General features: G+C 44.7%; 4 protein-coding genes across 4 annotated transcripts in view; all 4 read left to right on the top strand.

Moving 5' to 3' along the window:
* irf4a (interferon regulatory factor 4a) overlaps window positions 1-22,686 on the top strand; it is a 57,492-nt gene extending 34,806 nt beyond the window's left edge. Inside the window, exons 8-9 of the transcript XR_015102792.1 lie at window positions 11,440-11,543; window positions 21,886-22,686. The gene's annotated coding sequence lies outside the window, so the exon portion shown is untranslated. The remainder of the gene's footprint in view (window positions 1-11,439; window positions 11,544-21,885) is intronic.
* foxq1a (forkhead box Q1a) lies at window positions 3,677-5,257 on the top strand. The gene has a single exon (XM_086129855.1). It carries the CDS (start codon window positions 3,907-3,909, stop codon window positions 4,693-4,695), a length of 789 nt encoding a protein of 262 aa, XP_085985981.1. The 5' UTR covers window positions 3,677-3,906; the 3' UTR covers window positions 4,696-5,257.
* On the top strand, window positions 7,112-10,214 carry foxf2a (forkhead box F2a). Its single transcript, XM_086129229.1, has 2 exons — window positions 7,112-8,279; window positions 9,452-10,214. The coding sequence occupies exons 1-2, from the start codon at window positions 7,403-7,405 to the stop codon at window positions 9,655-9,657; spliced, it is 1,083 nt and encodes a 360-aa protein (XP_085985355.1). The 5' UTR covers window positions 7,112-7,402; the 3' UTR covers window positions 9,658-10,214.
* foxc1a (forkhead box C1a) lies at window positions 14,080-16,388 on the top strand. Its single transcript, XM_086129170.1, has one exon. The coding sequence runs from the start codon at window positions 14,365-14,367 to the stop codon at window positions 15,868-15,870; it is 1,506 nt and encodes a 501-aa protein (XP_085985296.1). The 5' UTR covers window positions 14,080-14,364; the 3' UTR covers window positions 15,871-16,388.
* Window positions 22,687-23,401: the final 715 nt, after the last annotated feature.

The following is a 23,401-nucleotide window of genomic DNA, read 5'->3' as shown; positions in this document are numbered from 1 at the left end:
TGTGTGCCCTTTGTGCGATTGGCTGGCAACCGGTTCAGGGTGTCCCCCGCCTACTGCCGAAGACGGCTGGGATAGGCTCCAGCACCCCCCCACCAACCCCGCGACCTTTGTGAGGATTAAGCAGATCAGAAAATGGATGGATGGATAAAGTAAAGTAACAATCTGCCCTGATCGCCCATGAGGGGGGAAAAAAAAAAGTCCCGTTTCCTCACATCATTTTTTCTTGTCTGCTTTTGGCAAGATATAAAGGAATGGTCGTCTTGAAATAGACGGCCTGTAGTTGAGAATATTACAGGGGCAGGGCGACGGCTGAGCTTGCACAATTTGCTCCGACCGAATGCGCGGAGTTTGCTGTCACGCCGCGTGCGGGAATGTACAACAGGACTGAAATTACCGCACAAGCAAGAACTTGCGTCCAAATGCGTTTAAGGCTTCCCGTGATGACATGTTTGTGCATAATCGGCCTTAGTGGCCGATTTTCAAAAATAGCAACGCGCAGCGTTTGAAACGAGCATCAAATTGTGTTTTTATTTTGATCCTTTTGAATGCATCCCGGATGCTGAGGCTCCTGTTTACGTTTGCCGAGGCCTAATCATCTGGAAATCATCCCGAACCCCCCCCCCCCCCCCGACTAACGGCCGCCTCACACGCACACAACTTTTGTTTGTGTAGACAGCGAGCGGGATTTAGGCAAACTCCAGCGCACACGTACGTCGGTATAGACGTCTTTTCCAGGGTTATTTCTAGACACCGTGCGCAATCTGCTGCAAACGGTTTACATGACCGAAATGCGTTGCGCCATACAAATGCTTTTCCGTATAATTACAAAGGGCATGCCGCGATCGATCGTGCAAAGTACACTTAAATGCTTATGCGGGGCTTTGGCGCATAGCCGAGACAAATTTCTTGTGTGTTTCCCATCCTTGGCCACGAAAGATGATTGGGATTAGTCCCGTTTTCATGTTGGACGCATCTTTCGTCCAATGATTGCAAACAGAGCACGCTTCAAACTCAGGGAAGCTCCGACTCATCGGATCTTTTTGGTTTTTTGTAGCCCACTAAAGCAAATTAAATGGGTCTCCTTTGTTTCCTGCTCGATGCATTTGTATCGAGCCCCAGACATGACATAGCAAAAAAACTAAATAAACTAATTTGTGCACACGCTGTAACGATTACGTTCGCATGGGGAACGACCTTGTGAGCACGGACTGCTTTGCGCACGTGCACGACGACATCGTGTGCACAACATGTTAGAACGTGCGCACAAAATGATCATTAGCGCGCACAAAAACTTGAACTGTCTGAGAGTTCATCGATGATTATCGGGGTGTGTTTTACATTTCGACGTCCCAGAGTTGCTTAACATGGTACACAGCTGACGGCACATCGCCAATGCTTGTAGTTTTGCATTTGTGGATGATGTCCATGCTCAAAACGGGGATCCAGTTTGTGGCTTTGCCTATTAAAATGTTTGTAGAGTCAAGGTACAGGCGTTTCCATAATTCATGTCCTTCCAAGCTTCCAAACCCACAATTAAATTATATCTGAATACTACTTTCAAATGTGCAGACATCCCGGGTGAGCGATTACTTTAATGGCTGATGGTAATCAAGTCGTTTTGGTCCTGTTTTCTGCAGCCCTTTAGCTGGCGGTGAGGAAGATTCTTTTATCTTTCTTTAATTATTTGCATAACGCCTGTCAAAAGTGACACTTGGATCTTGCGCGAAAGCCAGACAGGAAATTGTCATCGGAAAAAAACAAATCAACATTTTGTTACAAGAGGAGCCACAAGTGCGTGCAAGCTACTCCAGAGTGATCTTCACCCCCCCGCCCCCCCCCCACCCCACGTGGAGTTAAAGGGCAGAGTTTTTCACTCCGGTTGATCATGTTTGTTTAAACCTGTGTACCCGTTTATGCCAGTGGAATTAAAAGTTGCCTCTTTTCAAGAAAAAGAAAAAGTTGCAATTCAATTTTTTTTTGCAGGGAGGGGGGTTGTCATCTTGTGGCAACAAAGTCATAATCTTAAAGGAGGGACGAAAAACATTTTAATGAGTGGATCTCAAAAATACAACCATAGTCTTGTAATATGTTTTTATTATGGAAAATATGCCTTTATTCTCTCTAAAAAATATGATGACAATGTTGAGAAAAAAAATCCCTTTTGACTTTTCCTGTCAAGTTTTTGTTGTCATCGAAATGAATGTGAATGGTTTTAGTTTTATTGGCATGCCGTTTTTTGGAAGTATGCACTTAAAAAAAAATACAGCATAATAGTTGATTGCGGACCCCCAAGGTCTGGCTTGTGGACCCCACGGGAGTCTGGGAACCTCAGTGTGAAAACCGCTGCGATAACACATTTGAATTTACAAGAATGAGAATACTCCGTTTAAGTTATCGTTGTCTTAGAATGCCGTGGCGTTGCTAGATATCGTGAAATTAGGAGCCCAACATTTCCGAAAGAGTTCTCGGTACACTGCGGCGATACAAACGTGCAAGTCAGCAGAGGCCTGATCATCACATACCCCGACAAGATTATCCTGACCGGTTCTCTTGCCCTGCGGGGTGTGTTCGGAGCGATTACCTAATCTGCTCGGATAATAGTTGGGACGGACAATCGCAAATGTTAAACCCGTTCACTGTTTACGCTTGGAAATCCTTTTGTGTGTGGTCAAAATTGAGGTTTGAGTGATTGTGCCGTCCAACGTAACAATAGCCAATTAGCAAGCTTTGAGAAACTCGCGGTGTTGCCGGACAGAGAGTGGAGCAACTGGTTGTGTTGAGTGTTTGTGTAACAAGTCTTACGGATACATAGAGTAAATCATGAGAAAAGTTTACGACTGCCGTAGTTACTAGACAAGTACAAATTAGCCAAGGCCTCGCTCCCTGTACTACTGTGTTCCAGATTTGGGACTCGTGGTTGCTTTGCAAGTCAAGGTGGTTAATTAGGAAGAGAAATGCATCACTAAATGTTTCTTGTTGTTGGACGATGATGATGTAATGGCACCGAGCGCAGAAGGAGATTCGACCTCCAGGAAGACCGCGTAGGCTTAACAAGTGGAGATTCAAGTGCAGCTATGGGCAAAAGGAGTGTAATAGCACATCATATTTCCACAGGTGTGGTTCCAATGATAAGTCCCTGGCATTATGTATGTTGAGATTCAGCAAGAAGTCATACCACACCGGCAATGGCCTTGGGCTCCATTTATTTAATTTTGGATGTTTTAACTTGGTTGTGTTTATTTTCCATCCATTATTTGTTGCACATGCCATGTGATTCTAGTTAATAAGTAATCGGCTTTTTTTTTTTTTTGGTTTTGTTCTTTTTTGGGGTGGTGGAGGGTGTGGGGGGCCATAGCCCCTCTTGTGTAGCCCTAGCAACAGCCCTGCATTCTGTGGGGGTTTCTGGAGATCAAACGCATACTACAGTGTACAGTCATGTACAAAACATTGAAGGCAGTGACACATTAGCGTGCTGTAAGAGACCATCAGGTGTGCTGTGGGAAATTGTCCAATTTTGCTTCATTGGTCTGAAGATTTCATTCCAAGTAACTTTGATTTATCACCGCCGGTGATGTATTGTGACAAGATAAGAGAATGAATGCTCTTCCACTGAACGCCAGACGTGACATGTAGTTTTTCTGACATTTTGTCCGCTGTTGTTCCGTGGAATTTTTTTTTTTCTCATGTAAAAATGTGCCTCGACTCAAAGGATGGGAAACGCCGTTACGAGGAATCACAAGCCCCGCCCTTTTGGGTTGTCCCCGAGGTAAACTATAAAGTGTTGCTCAAACAGGTTGTAGGTGAGAACGTGCATCGCAAAGGTACAGCCACTGGAAGCAATTGGCACATTTTTACGCACGAGAACTTCGAGACGCGATCGGCTCAGGGGGTAAAAAAAAAAAAAAAATGAAGCTTGGGGTCGTGTGCGGGAAACACCACAACCTGAACTTTGTCGAGACCACCGCCAGGCCGCCAGAGCCGAGGGAGTGCGAGGAGTTGGGCTCGGATGGGGACTGCGCGGCGCACAGTCCCCTCGCAGGCAAATCGAAGCCGTACATGCGCAGATCCAAACCGCCGTTCTCGTACATCGCCCTCATCGCCATGGCCATCCGGGACTCGCCGCACGGACGCCTGACCTTGGCCGAAATCAACGAGTATCTCATGAACAAGTTTCCCTTCTTCCGCGGCAGCTACACGGGCTGGAGGAACTCTGTGCGCCACAACCTGTCGCTCAACGACTGTTTCCACAAAGTGCTCCGGGACCCTTCCCGGCCGTGGGGGAAGGACAACTTCTGGATGCTCAACCCGCACAGCGAGTACACGTTCGCCGACGGCGTGTTCAGGCGCAGGCGAAAGCGCATCAGCATCCGCCTCGGCAAACAGAAGGAGGAGGAGGAGAAAAGCAGCTGCGAGGACGCGCCGCCGATCGCGGCGAAAAAGTTCTCGAGTTCCTTCACGATAGACAACATCCTCAGCACGCCGTTCAGACGGGACTCGAATCACGTCCAAGGCTACGCCGTCGTCATGATGCCGCCTTTCGATCCACCTGTGTCGCCGCTTTACGTGCTCCCGAGTGGCTTCGCCAACCTTGGAGCTGCGCATGCGCCAACTTGCCGGCTTCTCCAACAAACTTTGAACCCTCCATCGGTCTGTCGCAGTGTTTCCCAAAGTTTACTGAGCGCATATTTTACATGAGGGGGGTGAAAAGTATAAAGTGAAGTCATGGCGAGCTTGTCCAAATGAACTCATATTTATTGATTCAATGTGAAAGCCGGCTTGTTTAAAAACGCAATTGTTCTGTTGTGTTGAATGGCAACAGGTGAATTGTGCTTGCTGCCATCTAGTGGAAAATCATTGAATTGTTTTACCTGACACTCTACGTCGCAGGCATAGAAACACAAGGACATTTATTGTAAATTAAGGAATGCAATTTTTGAAAAACTACAAATTGGATAATTTCTCACGGTGCCTTTGATGATCGCTCACGAGAATCACATTTTGGGACCCATGCTCATATGCCTTCCTCACTAAACCTAAATCACGCGCACTGGTGAGGCGATGGACTGAAAGCAATTGACCAAACATTAGTCGAATTGTTGATTTTAGTGTCCCCCACACACACACAGTTTATTTTGTAATTCCAGTACATGTTATTTGGTCATAGTTTCTTGACTTGCTTGAGCATTTTTTGTTACATTTTATAAACCTTCTCATGTTGTAATTTAAATTATGAAAAAAAATTAAAGATGTGTATATATGTGGGCTGTGATTGAATTTATCGGTCAATTCTGAGCTATTAGTGGTTGTGGCACTGTTATCGTTCCGTTGTAGGGCCCTAAATCTTTTCGAAGAAAAAAAAAAACCCAGGAAGGTATCAATAACTTCCGAAACAGAATGTTCATCTTTCTGATCTGTTTTACAGAGCTAAAAGTGAGCCCAAATATCACTGAAGTGTACAACGTGCACAGGTTTGAAAACATGTTCATTTTATGAACGAATGACTACTGAGCTGTCCGCATGAAGAAAAATTCATAAAATGTGAACCAAAAAAAAATTTTTGGAGACATTAAACATGTAGGGTCAAATTGACCCCAAAGATAAGTTCTGCCTGCGTAGGCTCTAGATGATTCATTCAACTATGCCAGGGCACTTAACTCTTAATTCATTACAATTACTTGACATAAAAATGATAAGTTGTTTGTTTTATTTGTTTCCATGGCAAAGTTGAGTAACACTTAATTGCACTTGATGCTCCTTGTAATAACTTGTAGGTGCCATTAGCTACAGAAATAGTGCACATCAACATGAATCCAACTAATTCTATTCCTTGCCTGTTGTGTGAAAGGTCCCTGAAATTGCTCCTCAATGCATATTAACGTCAGGAATGATGATGCTGATAAAATGCCCACTGATGTAGGCATGGAAGGGAAAAAAAAAACAAAAAACATCAATTTCCCAAACTGGTTTCTCCTCGCGAGTGTTGCGGGCATGCTGGAACGCTGGAACCTCTTCCAGCTGACATCATACCGACATCAACTGGTTGCCAGCCAAATGAGTTCTTAAGGTTGGTTTGCTGTTGAGCAGTTTTGTGCTGGACCTTGAATGGTGTGTTTTGTGCAAGACAGCCCTTGAAACTGGACAAATAAAGTCACGGTATCTGGTTGTTTGCTTTAAACCCTTTGTTTGCTTTGAGTGGTGGATCTTTTATATATGCATTGAAAAGTGTATGATCACAAATAAACGGAACAAATATTTTGTCCGTTTTTACGGTGGCATTTTGGTCATACATCGGGTTAAGAACTGCGTGCTCTTTCGAGGCTCCTCAGTAGCAGTGATGAAAGTCCGCATTTAAGTTGCCCAACCTTGATGTACTATTCATTTTATACTATATATTACTTGGTTATTGTGCATCATTAGGCAATACTACTTTTGCAAATACTCTATATAAAAACCGCTAAGTGTATTTTCAAAAGTAATTGCGTACCCATATCTTTTTCGCATCAGTCTGTTTAACTCTTAAAGCATGACATGAAGGGCACTGACAAATGAATACAAAGCCAATGACCGTAAAACCGTGACGTGGAATGCTGCATGAAGCATCAACCAGTTCAATTCTATCTTTATAAGGGTGCATTATAAATTTTCCAACTATGTGAGTCAATATGATTCTGCTGTAAATGTTCAACCGCCTGAATATGTTGACACCCGCTGTCTGTTCTTCATCCTCCATTAACCGGGAAATAGCCTGCTAACTAACAAACAAATGCACCCAAATACAAAAAGCTCTGAATTGTTTTAACAAATTTAGGGAATCACCATTTCAGTACACGTGAATGCATATTTATTCCAAGGGCGGGGAAACACTTTCTAATTGGTTGAGATCCAAAACAAAAGAGCACTACTATGGGGCTGCACATCTCATTTGAGCCAAAAGTTGAGATCTCACACGCAAGGTCAGAGTATCTTGTTTAAAAATGTGTTTAGCGTCCACTTGTGCTCCTACAAGTGAAGGGACTGGGGGAATGGGGGAATGGAGGAGAGAGGGAGTGCTTGTGTGGAGGGGGGTCGGGGGGGGGGGGGGGTCTTCCACTCCACAGTCTTGTGTCCGGCTTCTAGTCTGGATTATGTCCAGATGGGAGGGAGTTGAGTTGCAGAGGATTTCTTGGAGGGCTTGCGAAGGGTTAGAGGGGCAGAGGCAGATTTGGAGAAGTGATAGGTGGTCGAGTGGGTGTTGGAGCAAAATCCAGGGGCTCTGCTGGTCTTTGCAATGGACCGAGGCGAGGAAGAGGAGGCGAGGCTGGAGGTTCTCATGCCTCAGACGCCATTTTTTCAATGTTTCTAATTGAGCCAGGGTGATTTTTCCTCCCCCCCCCCCTTAATCGATTTGTTTTACATTGTGACCATGACGACCAAGAGCCCCCACGGACATTTGGACCCGAGCGTGGTGCGCTCCATCCCGCCGTCTAGCACGCACGACGCAGCGGCCAAAGCCAAGCGTGGCAACTCGGGATTGAGGCGCCCGGAGAAGCCCCCCTACTCGTACATCGCCCTCATCGTCATGGCCATCCAGAGCTCACCCAGCAAGCGCCTCACTCTGAGCGAAATCTACCAGTTTCTGCAAGCGCGGTTCACCTTCTTCCGAGGCTCCTACCAGGGATGGAAGAATTCGGTCCGACACAACCTGTCGCTCAACGAGTGTTTCATCAAGCTGCCCAAGGGCCTCGGCAGGCCCGGCAAGGGCCACTACTGGACCATCGACCCGGGTAGCGAGTTCATGTTCGAGGAAGGATCCTTCCGACGCAGACCTCGCGGCTTCCGTCGAAAATGCCAAACGTTGAAACCAATGTACAGGATGATGAACGGCATCGGGTTCGACTTCCAAACCGCCGCGGGGCCGTTAGTGTGTCACAACGGCTACAATTTAGACTTCAACTCGATGTCTCACGGTGGGTTGGAGGGCTTGGCGGGGGGGCATCACGTGTCCCCCGGCTCCGGCTCGCCGTACATGGCCGCGACCCCCAACGCGGACTACATCTGCACGGACAGCGGCGGCAGCTCGCTGCAGTCCTCCCCGGCCGTGGTGGGCTCCGTGGACTGTCAAACCCCTTACGGCAACGCGGCCCCCCACTGGAGTTCGTCTGCGGTCCCCCCTTATCTTAAACAACAGACCGTGGCCTCCAGTAACGGTACCGGCGCTCTGCACACGCACGGGATGGCGTCCTACTCTCTGGATCAAAGTTATCTGCATCATAACGCACGAGATTCGGCCGACATTCCAGGTAAGCGACGCAAACTCCGATTTTGTGACCATACTCTATCATTCTTATGTAATATCCCCCCCACCACCACCACCTCCAAATACACACACACACTCACACACACACGCGCGCGCGGAGCTATTATAAACAAGAACAACAAATTATGGTCTGGTGACCATTCTGGTGTAATGTTTGGGTAAAATAGCCGTTTATAGTTGCGAAATGAATTACACCAGTCTAAAGGTTTATTTATTGCAGGTGTTTAGGCTTTAAAAGGCAATTAATGCAAACTCGGTTTCAACCGGTCTTTTTTTTTTTTTTACCATGATTTAGCTTTTTTTTTTTAAACAATTTTACCGAAAACGATTAATTTATTCGTTTTTCTGCAGGTGGTTGCCGTTTTTTTTTCCATTTAATTTATTCTTGTAGGCGTTTGCTTGAAAAGTAAATTCATCTAAATCACCTTTAAATGTACACCATTCTCGCCAGGCATAAATAATTGACTAACAAACATAAAAATGACGTTTTAAAAATATATTTAATATGGATCCCCTTAAAACCGCTGGGTCAAAAATAATAATCAAAAAAGACCTGACGCGCTACTTGGGTGAATTTGATGTAACATTGTGGGATGTTTAGTACAAAAAAATATTTTCTTCATATTTTATTTATTTTTTTAATCAAAACAACCTAAAGTAGGGTCAGATTAATCCAAGATGAAATCGGTCCATTTTTAAAAATCAAAATGTGGTTATGTATGACCCAGTGGGTGAGAGTGTAAAACCTGCAGACATGGAAAATGTCGATAACATACACGCTTGTAAAACTAAATAAGCTATGCAACTACATCGAACATGACCCGATTGCACGTTTCACAATATCGATTTACTGTCGCATTTAAATTAGCATTTCGTGTCTTGTAATTTCTTCGGTATAGTAATATTGTCATGTTATTTAAGGACGTAAACAAAATGGCGCCACGTTCATACCCCTCCCAAAAAAAAAATCTAACTAGTATTCAAATTAAGTCTTAAATAACACGTAAACCATGCAGCGGCATATTAATTAACAACGGACTTAGTGTATATTTCATCCACTGAATCGTGTAATAATTTTGAGTGATTGAGTTCTAAATGATGCCAGTTTTGTTTTCTTTTTTCATCAATTTGCTGCTTTGTGGTGTTTGTTTGCAGCTGGACTGTCTCGGTACTCCAGCCACTCCGGTGCAGTGTGCGAGAGAAAGGATTTGGTTCTCAGCCTCAACGGGATGTCCCCTCTGCATTCGGGCACCGGAGCGTCTTATTATCATCATCATCCTCATCATCATCACCATCCTCCTCCTCATCAGCTGCACCATCACCAGAGCGCCTATCAGGACGTCAAGCCTTGTATCATGTAAAGAGAGACATTTGGAGCCGAACACTATACCCCCCCCCCCCCCCCCCCCCTTCAAACTGAAGTAAATAAGATCCCTCGAAGGTGTTTTTGCAATCCAACATCAACGTTTTCTAAGTGGCCGTATGACATTTTCTTGGCAATGTGATGGCAGCACACCTGCTGGTGCACGTGCATAAAGAAAAACAAAAGTATAGCATTGTCATTCCTGCCGTAAACGTCAGTGGTTCACTTCAAAACTCGTTTAAAGAGAGAAACTCCGAGCGTGAAAAAAAAATTCATAATTTCAAATTTGAATAATTTCGTTCATGAAAACCACAAATACACCATCTCAGGAAATTACAACTGAAAAAGATTTTTAATTAGTACGCAATTATGAAAAGTATCATCCCCTTTTTTGACTGATGGATATGTCAAACGAACGAAGTTTATGTTGTTGAATTGAACTGGTGACACAATCAACTTTGATGCCATCTCCAATTATTGAGACGCACTTGTACATTTGTTACTCCTTGCACTTAATATTGCTGAAAATAATCATTAAAGGAATGTTTTATCTAATCTGTTTGTCGGTATTATTATTATAGGCAACATTTATAGGGTATTAGAATTTTATTTTCTTCTACTTCATTATTATTATTGGTTGTTCAATCCTGTGGTCGACTTGTATTGTGTGATTGGTTGTGGTCTCCTAATTTTACTTGCTCAACGTGAACAATACGTCATTCAACAATTCACTCTACGTGCCGTTTGTATTTTTATTTTTATTTTTAAGAGGAGAACTCGATCATTTCCTTTTGCCTTTCAGGAATTCTACCATTTTAGGTTTTTATAAGTAAGTCCAAGTTGCGCTTTCCTTGGCCACTCAGTTTTGTCACTGCTGCCCTCTAGTGTGTATTTAATGCAAGCAATCATAAATTACATGTCCTTTCCATGATAACAAATTGGGTACATAGATTCATGGTTCACCCCAAATCATAACCATGAAAAAAAAAAAAAATAATATATATATATATATGGTGGCCCGGTAGTCGAGTGGTTAGCACGTCGACTTTACAGTGCAGAGGCACCGGCCTTCCTGTGTGGAGTTTGCATGTTCTCCCTGTGCCTGCGTGGGTTTTCTCCGGGTCTGATTGAACACTCTAAATTGTCCCTAGGGTGTGAGCGCGGATGGTTGTTGGCCTCCGTGTGCTCTGCGGTTCAGGGTGACCCCCGCCTACTGCCCGAAGACAGCTGGGATGGGCTTCAGCAACCCCCCGTGACCCGAGTGAGGATAAAGTGGTTCGGAAAATGAATGAATGAATATATATGATTGATTTTTAATGTGATTAGTTAATTTCGAACAGAACCACAGAGCAATATTAAGAGGGTGTGCACACTTAAGCAACCCCCTTTTCTCAGTTGTCAATTTCACTTAGATTTTTTGGGGTGGTGGTAACCATTTAGAAATGTTTTATTCATCTTACTTTTTTATAGCACTTCAACAAAGGTGTGTGGACTTTTTTTTTTATCCATAGGGTTGAGTATTGTGCCCCCCAGCATCATTTTTGTCTCGGCCATTTGAAATAATAACAATAAAAAAAGACAAATATGTTCAACCGCAAAAAAAGAGACTTTTACCAGATTACCATTTTGTGTGTGTGTGTGTGTGTTTTTCATTAAACTGATGTTTATCTATTCATTTCAGATCTCAACATTTGTCCACGTCTATCTCATCTATGCAATTAAATGGCTGCTTTATACATTGAAACTACAATGAATTCATTATGACTTGCACTCTTTCCAGGAGGCTTTGGAGGCCTGACTGACATCGAAGGTTTCCTACAGCTTGCTTTGCGACTTCATTGGCCGATGTGATACAAAATGGAAGGATGAGCGGTCAGTCAAGAGGTAAGAACCTGCCAGAACCCTCTCTTTGTTCATCTGCTGCTGAATAGCTTCACGGAGAAAGACTCCCGCCTTGACATTTAAGACACTAACTGTAGTAGTACTCAAAATAACCACTAGTTGGCAGCAATGTCTTATCAGTGCGTAAAAGCATGAAGGGCCTCTAAATATGCACTCATTGATCGAATATTTGAAATGATATAATTTGCAGGGCATTTAAAAATGTTTTTAGTTCCAATCAAGTTTGAATGTGCGATAGTTTTATTCTGCTTACAAATGTTTCGCCTCATTCATACACACTGTAGATATGGAGTACAGTTATCCCTCCTTTTTCGCGGTTAATTGGTGCCGGACCCTCCCACCCTCGGAATTTGATATTTGATAGCTGTTCCACAGTATGTTAGCACCATCTGTTGGTCAAGGTTTGAGACTACAAGCAGTTGACAACAGACCGGTTACATGTCATTGCCTAGCTGATCATTGATGTAAGCAAGAAACATGATAGGTAGGTGCATGTTTAAAATATGTAATAATAATAATAATAATAATAATAATGCATTTTATTTATAAGCGCCTTTCAAGAAAGAAGACCACCTTAATGCCAAATATTAAAATATCGTATACAAATGTACATACATGTAGCACGGGCGTGCAGTCACAGTAGGCAAGCGAGGCAGTGCCGCCCCCTGCTATCTTTTCACTGCATGTGAAGAGGAAGAAAAAAGAATGTATGATTCCATTCAAAGATGTTTCAGTTCCATGGTCCGTGCTTGACGTTGATTTTCTTTTTCAATCCAGTATTTTTGATGATTTCATTATTAAAATAGCCAACTCTGAATATCCATCCACCCATCCATTTTCCGAACCGCTTGATCCTCACTAGGGTCGCGGGGGGTGCTGGAGCCTATCCCAGCCGTCTTCGGGCAGTAGGCGGGGGACACCCTGAATCAGTTGCCAGCCAATCGCAGGGCAACTCTGAATATTTCCTGTTCAAACCATGTACATGCGCATTGACCACGCGCACATGAACTGCCAACCCACTGGAGGCAGTTGGCACGAGTGCTCACTCAAGAGACACTTCTGTTTGTCTTTCTATTGCTTATAAATGTGTTTTATTACACGGGTACTACACATGCTGACATTCAACACTCTCCAATATATTTTAGCAATGAATGCGTGTGACATATTTAGTGACTCTTACAGCCACTCAACGTGCACTCTGAAGTCAACTTTTACAACTCCCAGAAGTCCCCCAACCAAGCAGAGGGCGGCGCGACACTGTATGGAACCGATTGCTGGCTTGTGCAACTTTTGTTCTGCTGTACCATTTTTATGCACTAGAGGGAGCCACATTCAAAGTAATTACTTTAGTTCCTCTTGCCCCTTTTCAAATTAATATAGTGAGTGCCTTAAAGATTGTATTCCTCACACCTCGAGAATGCCAACCCAATGCAAGGCCACATTGAAATCCTACCCAACTAGTCCACATTTCCATACTTGTGATTGTACACTTATGAAATAAATATGCATAATGAATTGTCTTCAGGGGAATTGCGATCGACTGTCGGACCACCTATACACAACCTGTGCATGGTTCAGTAAAAATGCTTCATATTTTCCGTCCCGTTGCAAACAACACAAAAAAGGTTAACTGCGCTGAATAGCCTCAATTGTACAGGAGGTGGTGGGGGGGGGGGGGGGGGGCGACAGCCCGGTGGGCAGGCCGCGGTATTAAGGCGAAGGCCCTGCATCGTGGGCTGCGTGTGCAAACAGCCCCGAGGCGGTGGAAAAAGTTCATGCCCGGGTCCATGTAAGGAGAAACCGTCCGAGCACTGCGCGGGACATTTTAATAAAGACGACGTGCAAAGGCTTACGCACTCATATCGGGAGTGTAACTTTGCCTCACAGTCACATGAACGATTTCACGCTGAGCATTTGAGAGCCTTTTGATGGGATCAATCGTTTCATTTGTATTTTTATTTTGTATTACTTTCACAACGTTGCAAATCTTGACCGACCGGGGTTGACTGAAGAAACACACTCATCACTGAAGTCTTAAAAAGCATCACGTTGAGTGCGTGCGCGCGCGTGCTAGTGTGAATGTGTGTGCGTGTGTTATGCAAGTGTTTCCTGAAAAAGAGAACACCCCCCCCCCCCAAGTGATCATTCGTCTCAACATTGATGACAAAACGCCATTTGGCAGCCTGCCTTTAAAGCCCACCCTGAACAAATCTTCACACCTCTCAGCCCAAATTTGCCTTTTAATTCCTTCCCTTAATGAGCCCAGTCGCGACTTTGATGTCACCGCTCCAACAGCAGCCATCTGCTTTCTTGAAATGAAAAAGAAGAAAACGAAAGAGACCACCAAATAGAAACAAATGAGTTGTGGCGACCATATGACAGATTTGAGTGATATTTGCGCATTTAGAGGATAACTCGCTCTTCCTTCATCGGGTTGTTGTGACTCGACGTGGGCCTGAAATGGGCCGGCCCCCCCGGCTCCCTATCGGGGGGGGGGGGGGGGGGCTGCCACACTTCCCATTGGACGCCGGTGGCCCTGAGCGAGGAGGAGCTCCACTGGCAGCAAAAAGGAGGAAAGAATTTAACTGCGCAAAAGTTCTGCGTGGTGACGGATGTCCAAAGTCCAGAACTTTTCTCAACGCTCTGAGATGGGGACGGCTTAAAAACACGCAACTCTTTCATTTTTCTTCCTTTTTTATGATTTAAAAAAGGAGCCGCGATTCGGGGTATATTTTCTTTTTTTTTTTTTTTTTTTTTTTTTGCGCACAGGAACCAAAGTTTGTTTTTTGGAGGAGCCGAAGCCATGCAGGCGCGCTACTCCGTCTCCAGCCCGAACTCGCTGGGCGTCGTGCCGTACATCAGCGGCGACCCGGGCTACTACCGAGCGGCGGCCGGCGGGGGATACACAGGCATGCCGGCGCCCATGAACATGTACACGCACGCCGCGCACGACCAGTACCCGGCCGGCATGGCGCGTGCCTACGGACCGTACACCCCTCAGCCTCAGCCCAAAGACATGGTGAAGCCTCCGTACAGCTACATCGCGCTTATCACCATGGCCATCCAGAACTCACCCGACAAAAAGGTGACCCTGAACGGGATTTATCAGTTCATCATGGAGCGGTTCCCTTTCTACCGGGACAACAAGCAAGGTTGGCAGAACAGCATCCGCCACAACTTGTCTCTCAACGAGTGCTTCGTCAAAGTGCCGCGCGACGACAAGAAGCCCGGCAAGGGCAGCTACTGGACCCTGGACCCGGACTCTTACAACATGTTCGAGAACGGCAGCTTCCTGCGCAGGCGACGGCGCTTCAAGAAGAAGGACGTGCTCAAGGAAAAGGAGGACCGGCTGCAGAAGGACGCGCCGCCCCGACAGCAGCAGCAGCAGCAGCAGCAGCAGTCCCGGGACCAGGAGCAGGCCGGCACGCAGCCCGTACGGATCCAGGATATTAAGACGGAGAACGGCACCGTGACACCCCCGCAGGCCAACTCGCCGTCCTTGAGCGCCGTGCCCAAGATCGAGAGCCCGGACAGCAGCAGCATGTCCAGCGGGAGCCCGCACAGCAGCATCCCGTCCAACCGCTCCATGGTGCAGGGCATGGAGGCCGCGGAGCAGCAGCAGCAGCAGCAGCAGCAGCAACACCAGCACCACCACCATCACCACCAACACCACGGCCAGGCCTCGGCGCAGGGCTTCAGCGTGGACAATATCATGACCTCCCTGCGGGGGTCCCCGCAAGGGGGCACCGAGCTGCCCCCCTCGAGGACAGCAGGTATCGCCCCGTCGTTGTCGCTCAGCTACTCCCCGAGTCCGACCTCCGCGTACAGCTCCCCCTGTAACCAGAACTCCATCTCCACTACCTCCAACGCCACCTACCATTGCAACATGCAGGCCATGAGCTTGTACGCCGGGGAGCGGGCGAGCCACCTGGCCGCCCCCAGCACCACCGTGCAGGACGAGACGCTCCCAGACTACTCGGCCACCACCACCTCGGCCTCCCTGGGCCACGGCGGCCTCAACTCTGGCCAGGAGGGCCACCCGCACGCCCACCAGGGCAGGCTGACCTCATGGTACCTCAACCAGGCCGGGGACCTGGGCCACCTGGGCGCCGCGTATCCGGCGGCGGCGGCGGCGGCGGCCGCGCAGCAGCAGAACTTCCACTCGGTGCGGGAGATGTTCGAGTCGCAGAGAATTGGCTTGAATAACTCGCCGGTGAACGGGAATAACAGCTGCCAGATGTCCTTCCCGCCCAGCCAGTCCATCTATCGCACTTCGGGAGCTTTTGTGTATGACTGCAGCAAGTTCTGATTCGCCACCAAACAGCCCCCCCCCCAGCAATCCAGTCCCAAAGTCCCATTCCCATTCCATTCTCACTAAAATTGACTTATAGGAGACAGAACACAAACAAACAAACAAACAAAAAAGACTTGATGTTTCTAAACAGTGTTACCACAAATAACACGTAAGTCGCTCTCTTTTTTTTTGTGCTTCATATGTTCAAATGTCTTTTTTTCATGGACGTGTATCTAGCATATAGTAATTTATTTCCAAGCCGTAGCCAGGATATTATGGACCAAACACACACGCACACACACGCGCACACACACACACACACACACATGCAAAACAGTGTTTCCTAAACTGACTTAACCCCCTCTACCCCCAAAAAAAAAAAAACATTTTAAAAAGTGTTCCATTATATTAGTGACCGAAGGAACGTGTATATCGTCCTATGCTATTTGAAAGATTCTTCACATGTTGATAAGTATTTTTTTTGAAGGATTTTGCTTGTTTGTTTAATAAATGTTCATTTTATGTGAGCTTAAGACGTTTTTAGAAGACTGGTTTCTTGCAGGGTTTCAATACAAGGCTGGTGGTATTTTACACTAGAGCCTGCATGAGACTTATGACCTGTAAGCCCCCCCCCCCCGCGCGCCCCCAATATCCTATTACTGCAATATCCATCTAATATTTCAAATTAAAATGACGATACAGCAATATTTAACCTTGAAAAAATGAAGTGCACTTTTAAAAGACAACCTCGAGGGGAATTCCTCAAATTTACGTTGAGCTGTGCACAATTTGGAGCTTGTACGTTTTGGGTACGAGTGAAACAAATGCGTTTGGGATGACAGCATCAGTTAATGTACAACTATAATAGCAAAACACAAAATGGCAAATATTTAAACCCGCTCTTGTTGAATGCCGCCTGGCTGACAGCATGCGTGCGCAAAATGTCACATTTTGACACAGTTTCGCTGAAAACCAGCCATACAAGTCTGCCTTAAATTAAAGTCATAATAGGATTTATTTGTAATTGCTTTCACCTGTCGCACAGCTTCATTTTCACAAAGAGCACAAAATATTTGGGAAAAAAATATGGAAATAAGGTCAATTCATAGTCAGACCGTTTCCTTTCTTTCTTTTTCTTTTTTGGAGTACTTTTATTTTCCACACAGTATAATAATTTATTTAACAGTTTCACAGTTATGATAATATAGCATACGTGATAGTAATGACAATTAAAAAAAAATACAACTCAATATACAAGCTGTTAAGTTGCGTTTAATAGTTGCTTGCCAGTCCGTATATATGCGCATTGACATCATTTTCGCCAATCGGTGTCTTAATAATAATACAGTACTAACAATATTAATACGTTTATATTTGGGCCGACTGCATTTCCCCCCCCCCCCCCCCCCCCCCCCCCCACTTAAATATGGAACGGGAGGCAAACTTCACACGCTCGTGAGCCCAAAACTCGCAGTTGCGCAAGAATATGAGACGCGCAATCGTCACAACAGACTTGTTGTGAGTGTGTGCAAGTCATGCGTATGCTTGAATCCTTAATGACAGGAAAGGATCAATCAAAACAAAACTTAAGATTAAAAAAAAACAGGTGCCAAATCAACAATTGTACTGAAAAGTCCTGCCATGTCCTTTTCTTTTTGCTTTGTCCTCTGGTCGTGCGAGTCCAAAGATTGATTGCGCGCTCACGGAGCACTTCCAGGTCAGGAAGGAATCAAAATCCAATCAGCGCGCTGGAGTCGGTTTTCACGCGTGAGCCTGCGTGGAGGGGGTGTGGGGGGGGGGGGGGTCGGGCGGCCCCCAAATACGACAACAGGACCCCTAAACTTTGCAGCCACAAGGAACATTATTTTGGTGATGCTTATTACGTGCAAGGACCTGCTTTGTTTGATATCAACACATTTTGGGGGGGGGGGGGGGGGGCTCGCACCGACGGCCACCATTGAAATGGAAGTACCCCAGTTTGCATTATTTTAGGGAGGTCTGAGGAATATGTGGGCACCCCATTTTTTTCAACCCTCCTCCGTCCCCCGTAATGTTCCGCTACATTAAACGATTACTGTTGAGAAATATTCCACCTCCATGCGCCGTGCCTGAAATTACAAAGGGGGGGGGGGGGAAGTGATGTGTGGAAATTAAAATTGTGAAATAAAAATGCATTCAAAACAAATATTATTTGGGGCCGGAGGCGGGGGTGACGTCATGCAGGTCCTGTAAAGAATAAATGTAAAAAAAAAATCGTATATGCTTCGTGAGATATTGGGAAGAAATACATTGGAATACGTAAAAATGACATATTCATACAATAACGTGTAATTAGACCCCCCCCCCCACACACACACATTTAATTCGAATGTTCAACTTAAATGAAAACAACTGCATTTGTTGTCTGCTGTTAAGGAATTTGGAATTATGACATGAAGATCGAAAAAAAAAACCCCGACAAGAATATCGGATCTTATTTTATTGAATAAAAACTCATGGATGCAAGATGTCAAATCCACATTGGCACGTGTATTCAAGTACGAGCAGTTTGAATTCATTTGAGAGAGAAAAAAAAGACAAAAGAAAACAATAATTACAAATCCAAAGTGTTATTTCCATGACTGAAATGTGTCAAATGCAAGACGAAGAGGGAAAAACGACTTAAAATAGCGCCTTCCAGAAATATGGTTTCATATACCGTTGAGCCCCCCCCCCCACCGCTGTCTCTTATGACTGTTCTATGACTAGTCAGCTGATGCCCGACCCCCAAGTGAGGAGCTCAAACGTGACGCACGTCATGACCACTGCAGCCACTTGCAAAGATGACGAATGGAGCCCCAAAAAGAAAGAAGGACGCTGCACACGCTGGCGTGCACTAATTTGCCAACTCATTGGAGGGCTCGTCGCCTTTGCAATCTCGTCGGGTGGGTGGGCGTGGGGGGGTGGTGAGGGGGGGTTGACGGGGCACTGCGTGCGTGCGCGTTGCACCTGCGTGACCCACCCGGACCTGCGAAAAATGTTTTAGCTGCGGGTCAGCGTGTGCGGCGCGGCAGCCGAGACCCCCCCCCCCCCCCCACCACCCCACTTCCCCCACCACCACCCCATCTGCTTCCAATCCCAAGAAGTCGTAGATGCCAATTATGTGCGCGCCGCCGCTCCAAAAAGCAGGACAAAGTTACGAGCAGCAACACAAGCTTCTCTTCAGCCGCATCCGCGAGACATCGCGAGCTCTGTTCTGCACTTGCGACCGGGAGGTGGGGGGGGGGGGGGGGGTGAGCGGAAGCGATGTGACTCACTGCGGTTAATGAGCACAAAATGTGACGGGCCGGTGTACCGACCTCGCTGTCGACCACGAGCTGCAGGTTTGCTGATTGTCGTTGCGTCATCAATTACGCTGTGATGCAGGTGCGGCTCAAGAAATCACGCAAAAAAAGGTCATTTTGTCGGGGAATATTTTGATTCACGACTGTGGATTATTTTTTTTTTTTACAAAAAACAACTCACACAACTTTTCATTTTGGGGGAAGAAACAGCTCATTACGTTGGAACATCTTCTAAATATACCGTAAATGACTGCCATTGAACGTTAGCGAGGGCCACAAAGCAATGCTCCAAAAACAATTTGCTGAATTGTTTTTTTCTTCTTGTTTTTAAGTCGGGGGAACATGCATAGGGAAGGATTCGTTCTGTAAACTCTCATTTATTGGAAAGCCAATTTTCCTGAACTTGGATCAAAATTTGTTGAGTAGACCCAACTTTATTGATTTATTTTTAACAATGGAATAGTTGAAGCCTTTGCGTCTCTTTTGATTACAGCAAAGTAAAATCTAAATTCACCATCTTCATAAATGACAAAATGACACGATGCTTATCAACATCGCAATTTAAAATCTTTGATGGCACGATAGTAATTCTGCCAAATTCGGGGGCAGGCTAATATGCCAATGTAGTTGTTTTATTGACGTCGTTCATATTTTCAAGGCTTCAATCACATTTCAAAGTGAGCAATTCAACTAAATGTTTTTCGTTTGGCTGTTGTGAAAAAGGATTTTCACAAGTTTCGAAACAAACAAGAATTGATAGAACGGTTTGTATTGAAGCCCGATTTAAAAACAGTTCAGCAAATTCTGTCAGAGCAAATCTGCTTGCTGAGCTGTGCTAAAGATTTGTTACTCTGAATGTCAATCATTTGTATAGTCGGAAGTTGTTGCGACTGTAAAGACTGTTTTGGGTAAAAAATAAAATAAATACAGCGCGGATTTGAGGGCGCACAAATTAATACAGAATCCCGGAAAGTGATGCACATGAAACAAAATCACCTTTCAAAATTCCATGAAACGAAATCAGGCAAAATAAAGCAAATGTCATCATTTGGGTGTTTTTCCTTAATGACGTGTGATAGGCAAGAAACAAAAGTGTGTGTTGGTCCACCATCGGCAAAGACAGCAGCTGACATGCAGTCGCCATGCACGTCCTGATTTGTTTGGAGCAAACTTGAAGTGCATGCGTGACACGAGATGGCCACTTTCAAAGCCCAGCGGCCATTTGAGCCCCAGCTGCAGTTGTCTGTGTCTTTCGAGGAGGGGGATCCGGTGGGAGGGGTCGGCGGGTGGTAAATCTCCTCTCGTTTTAAAGCTGGGAAAACATCGATGGATATATTTGAATACATTTCTGTGAAATAAAATAGACCAAGCAGTCTGACAAATAATAATAATAATAATAAGAAGAAGAATAATAAATCCAGGGAACAAAATGTGATATCATTGGGCAACTCAACAAAATATTGAAAGTTTTGCGCATGTGATAATTAGCTTTTTTTTAACAAAGAAATAAGAGTTCACAGAACTAATTGCCCCTTGTATCTTCCCCCAACTTAATGATACAAGTAAAAAACAACTTAAAATTGTTCTGCTTGCTTTGTTGTGCTAGCTAACATTGTCACCATTCATGTCAATAGTTTATATTTGAAAGTTGTTCCAAATTAAATTACTGTCTTAGCCCCCCAAAATTTAAAAAGTTGTGTTCTTAACAATGCAGTGCCACTTCTTTCTCTCTCTCTCTCTCTCTCTCTCTCTCTCTCTCTCTCTCTATATATATATATATATATATATATATATATATATAAATTTAAACATCTTAGTCCTGGACCTTTTTTTATTAAGCTCAAAATGTGCAAAAACAACTAGAATAAGGGAAATGATGGGGTTTATTTGCATTTGCCCCATAAGCAATTAGCTGCGAGTTTGGGACACAAATTCAAATGCCCAGAAAAATTGGACAATGTAACTTATTTCATAGTTTCATTAAAAAAAACAAAAACAAACTCATGTATCGTATGGATCCACTTCACAGAAAGCTCAAGCAATTCAAACATTACGTCTTCTTTTTTTAATAATAATATAAGACATACAGTGCAAAACATGTGCGGAACTACTGAAATAAATGCACTTTTCTCATATGTTAATTGATTTCGGGATGCACCTGTACTGTATGAGGAACTTCACGACAATGCTATCTGTACTTTTACTCCTGGCAATGCGCTACATTATTCTCCGGGGCCTGGGGACGCGTTGGCTGGTGCAGAAGGTGCATGGAAGTGACCCGAGTCACCCCTGTAGCCCGACTGTCCCTTCAGGGAGGAGACCAGAGTGTCACAGCCAGCAGACAAGTCAGACAGTGATGGATTGGCCTTCGCACCAGAATGTTGCTTTTGCTCCAAATAGAAACAAGACAATGCAGGGATGAAAATCTGCAAGGGTACGGTTATTGGAGTGTGTGTGCGTGTGTGTGCGTTTGTGTGTGTGTGCATGTGTGTGTGTGTGTGTGCGCGCGCGCCCGTGCACGTGTGCGTGCAGGCACAGGGAAAGTCATCTAAATGCCTTGACAAGCATCAGTGCCAATAAATTACTGGCAGTAGCAGCCTACTGCGCCGCTCCGCCAATTACAAAATCTTCTATTTTGTTTTTTTCCCCCTTCCTCAAGTGTGTGATGTCTGCACCAGACTAACTCCTCAATTATTTCCCACTCCAGCGGCTCGTCACTTGAATTCAGAAAGTCGCATGGCAGCCCGTGGTTGTCGGACGAACGAAATGCCCCAGACGCTGACGACACATACAAAACCGTTGTATTAACAGATGTATTGAAAATCACGGCGTACTGAATCATCCTCTATCGTATTGTTTCAAATCGGTGTCGTATCGTGCTGTATTGATGTTGAATCATATATCTGCGTCAAATATACACTATGTGTATTGTACCGCACTGTATTTGTTTTTAATAGTTTTCTATCCTGTCATATCTGTATTGTACCATATCAATCGCTACAGTAGCGCATCATAAGTATCACTATTGAGTTGTATCCATTTGAACCATAACTATCTGTACTGTATCATATCTGTATCATATTGTATCAATCGGTATTGTATCCGTTTGTATCGCACTTATCTGTATTGTCGCCTATTTATTTGGCTATTTAATATTGTCTCCTGTCCCATCGACTCATATCACATCATATTTGATCACGTCGTATCTCTATCTGTATTGTGTGTTTTTACTTTATTGTATGTAGTCGCCGGTACTGTATCGTATCCTCACCGATAACATTGATTGTTCCCACATAATACGGTTCTTGATACATGGGGTGCCAAACAATCCTAGGACAGTTTCATTTCAAAATGGAACGCTGCAGTTTACCTCGGTGCGATTCCGATTCCGTGCGATATGGTACGGCTCAGTTATGAGAGGATATGATGCAGTGACTTTTCAAGTACTGTCAATGTGCAATTTCTTTCTCAGATGTATCTCTTCCAAAATAAAAGACGATTGGATACATATCTCAATATATTTCACAGTGGAGTAGTATGACTTAATTCGATGCACTTGCGTTGTTTATGTCAAAAACAGATTTTCTGTTGCAAACTGATCTTTGTTCCACTCGTAATGGTGTTGAATTGTATCATATCACATCTACTCTAGCTATTGTGTACTTTAGCAAAAAGCTAACAGGTGATATTTGAAATGGACTTCTGCAGCAAAAAGCTAAAGTACAGCGGAACAAAGGGCTTACCGTAAATTTCAGTTTCACACGATTAGCATGTGTTAAACCAATGTCATTTCCCCGTATTCCCATTGAAAATCATCAAATCATAGCCATATGTTATTTTAACACATTTTAATTATGCGCAACTGATGTACATGTTCGACTTTAAGTAAATTCAAGAGTTTTTTTTTTTTCCTCCAGTGGCTATCATGCTTACGAACTTGAATGTTTGACCTCACCGTACTGTATTCCATCCATTCAAGGTGCACGGTGGGAAAGACCCGCTCGGTTTGTTGAAGTCGTACCACAGAATGAAAACATTCACGTTTTCTCAATATCAGAATTTCTATCCCGTCGTCCCATCTGATAACGGACAGTGTGTCTATTGACCTGATCTCGTTTTTAATCGGGAAACACGAGCAGGCATCATAGCGTGTTGTGATCTAACTCAGCTGTTCTTCATCTATCTGATAGCAGATCGATAGTGACGTTGAGCATTTTAATTGT

The sequence above is a fragment of the Hippocampus guttulatus genome, chromosome 14 (assembly GCF_054856545.1).
Source record: "Hippocampus guttulatus isolate MCC_2025c chromosome 14, RoL_Hgut_1.0, whole genome shotgun sequence".
In the NCBI taxonomy this organism is placed as follows: Eukaryota; Metazoa; Chordata; class Actinopteri; order Syngnathiformes; family Syngnathidae; genus Hippocampus; species Hippocampus guttulatus.
This window is presented reverse-complemented; position numbering and strand designations above follow the sequence as displayed.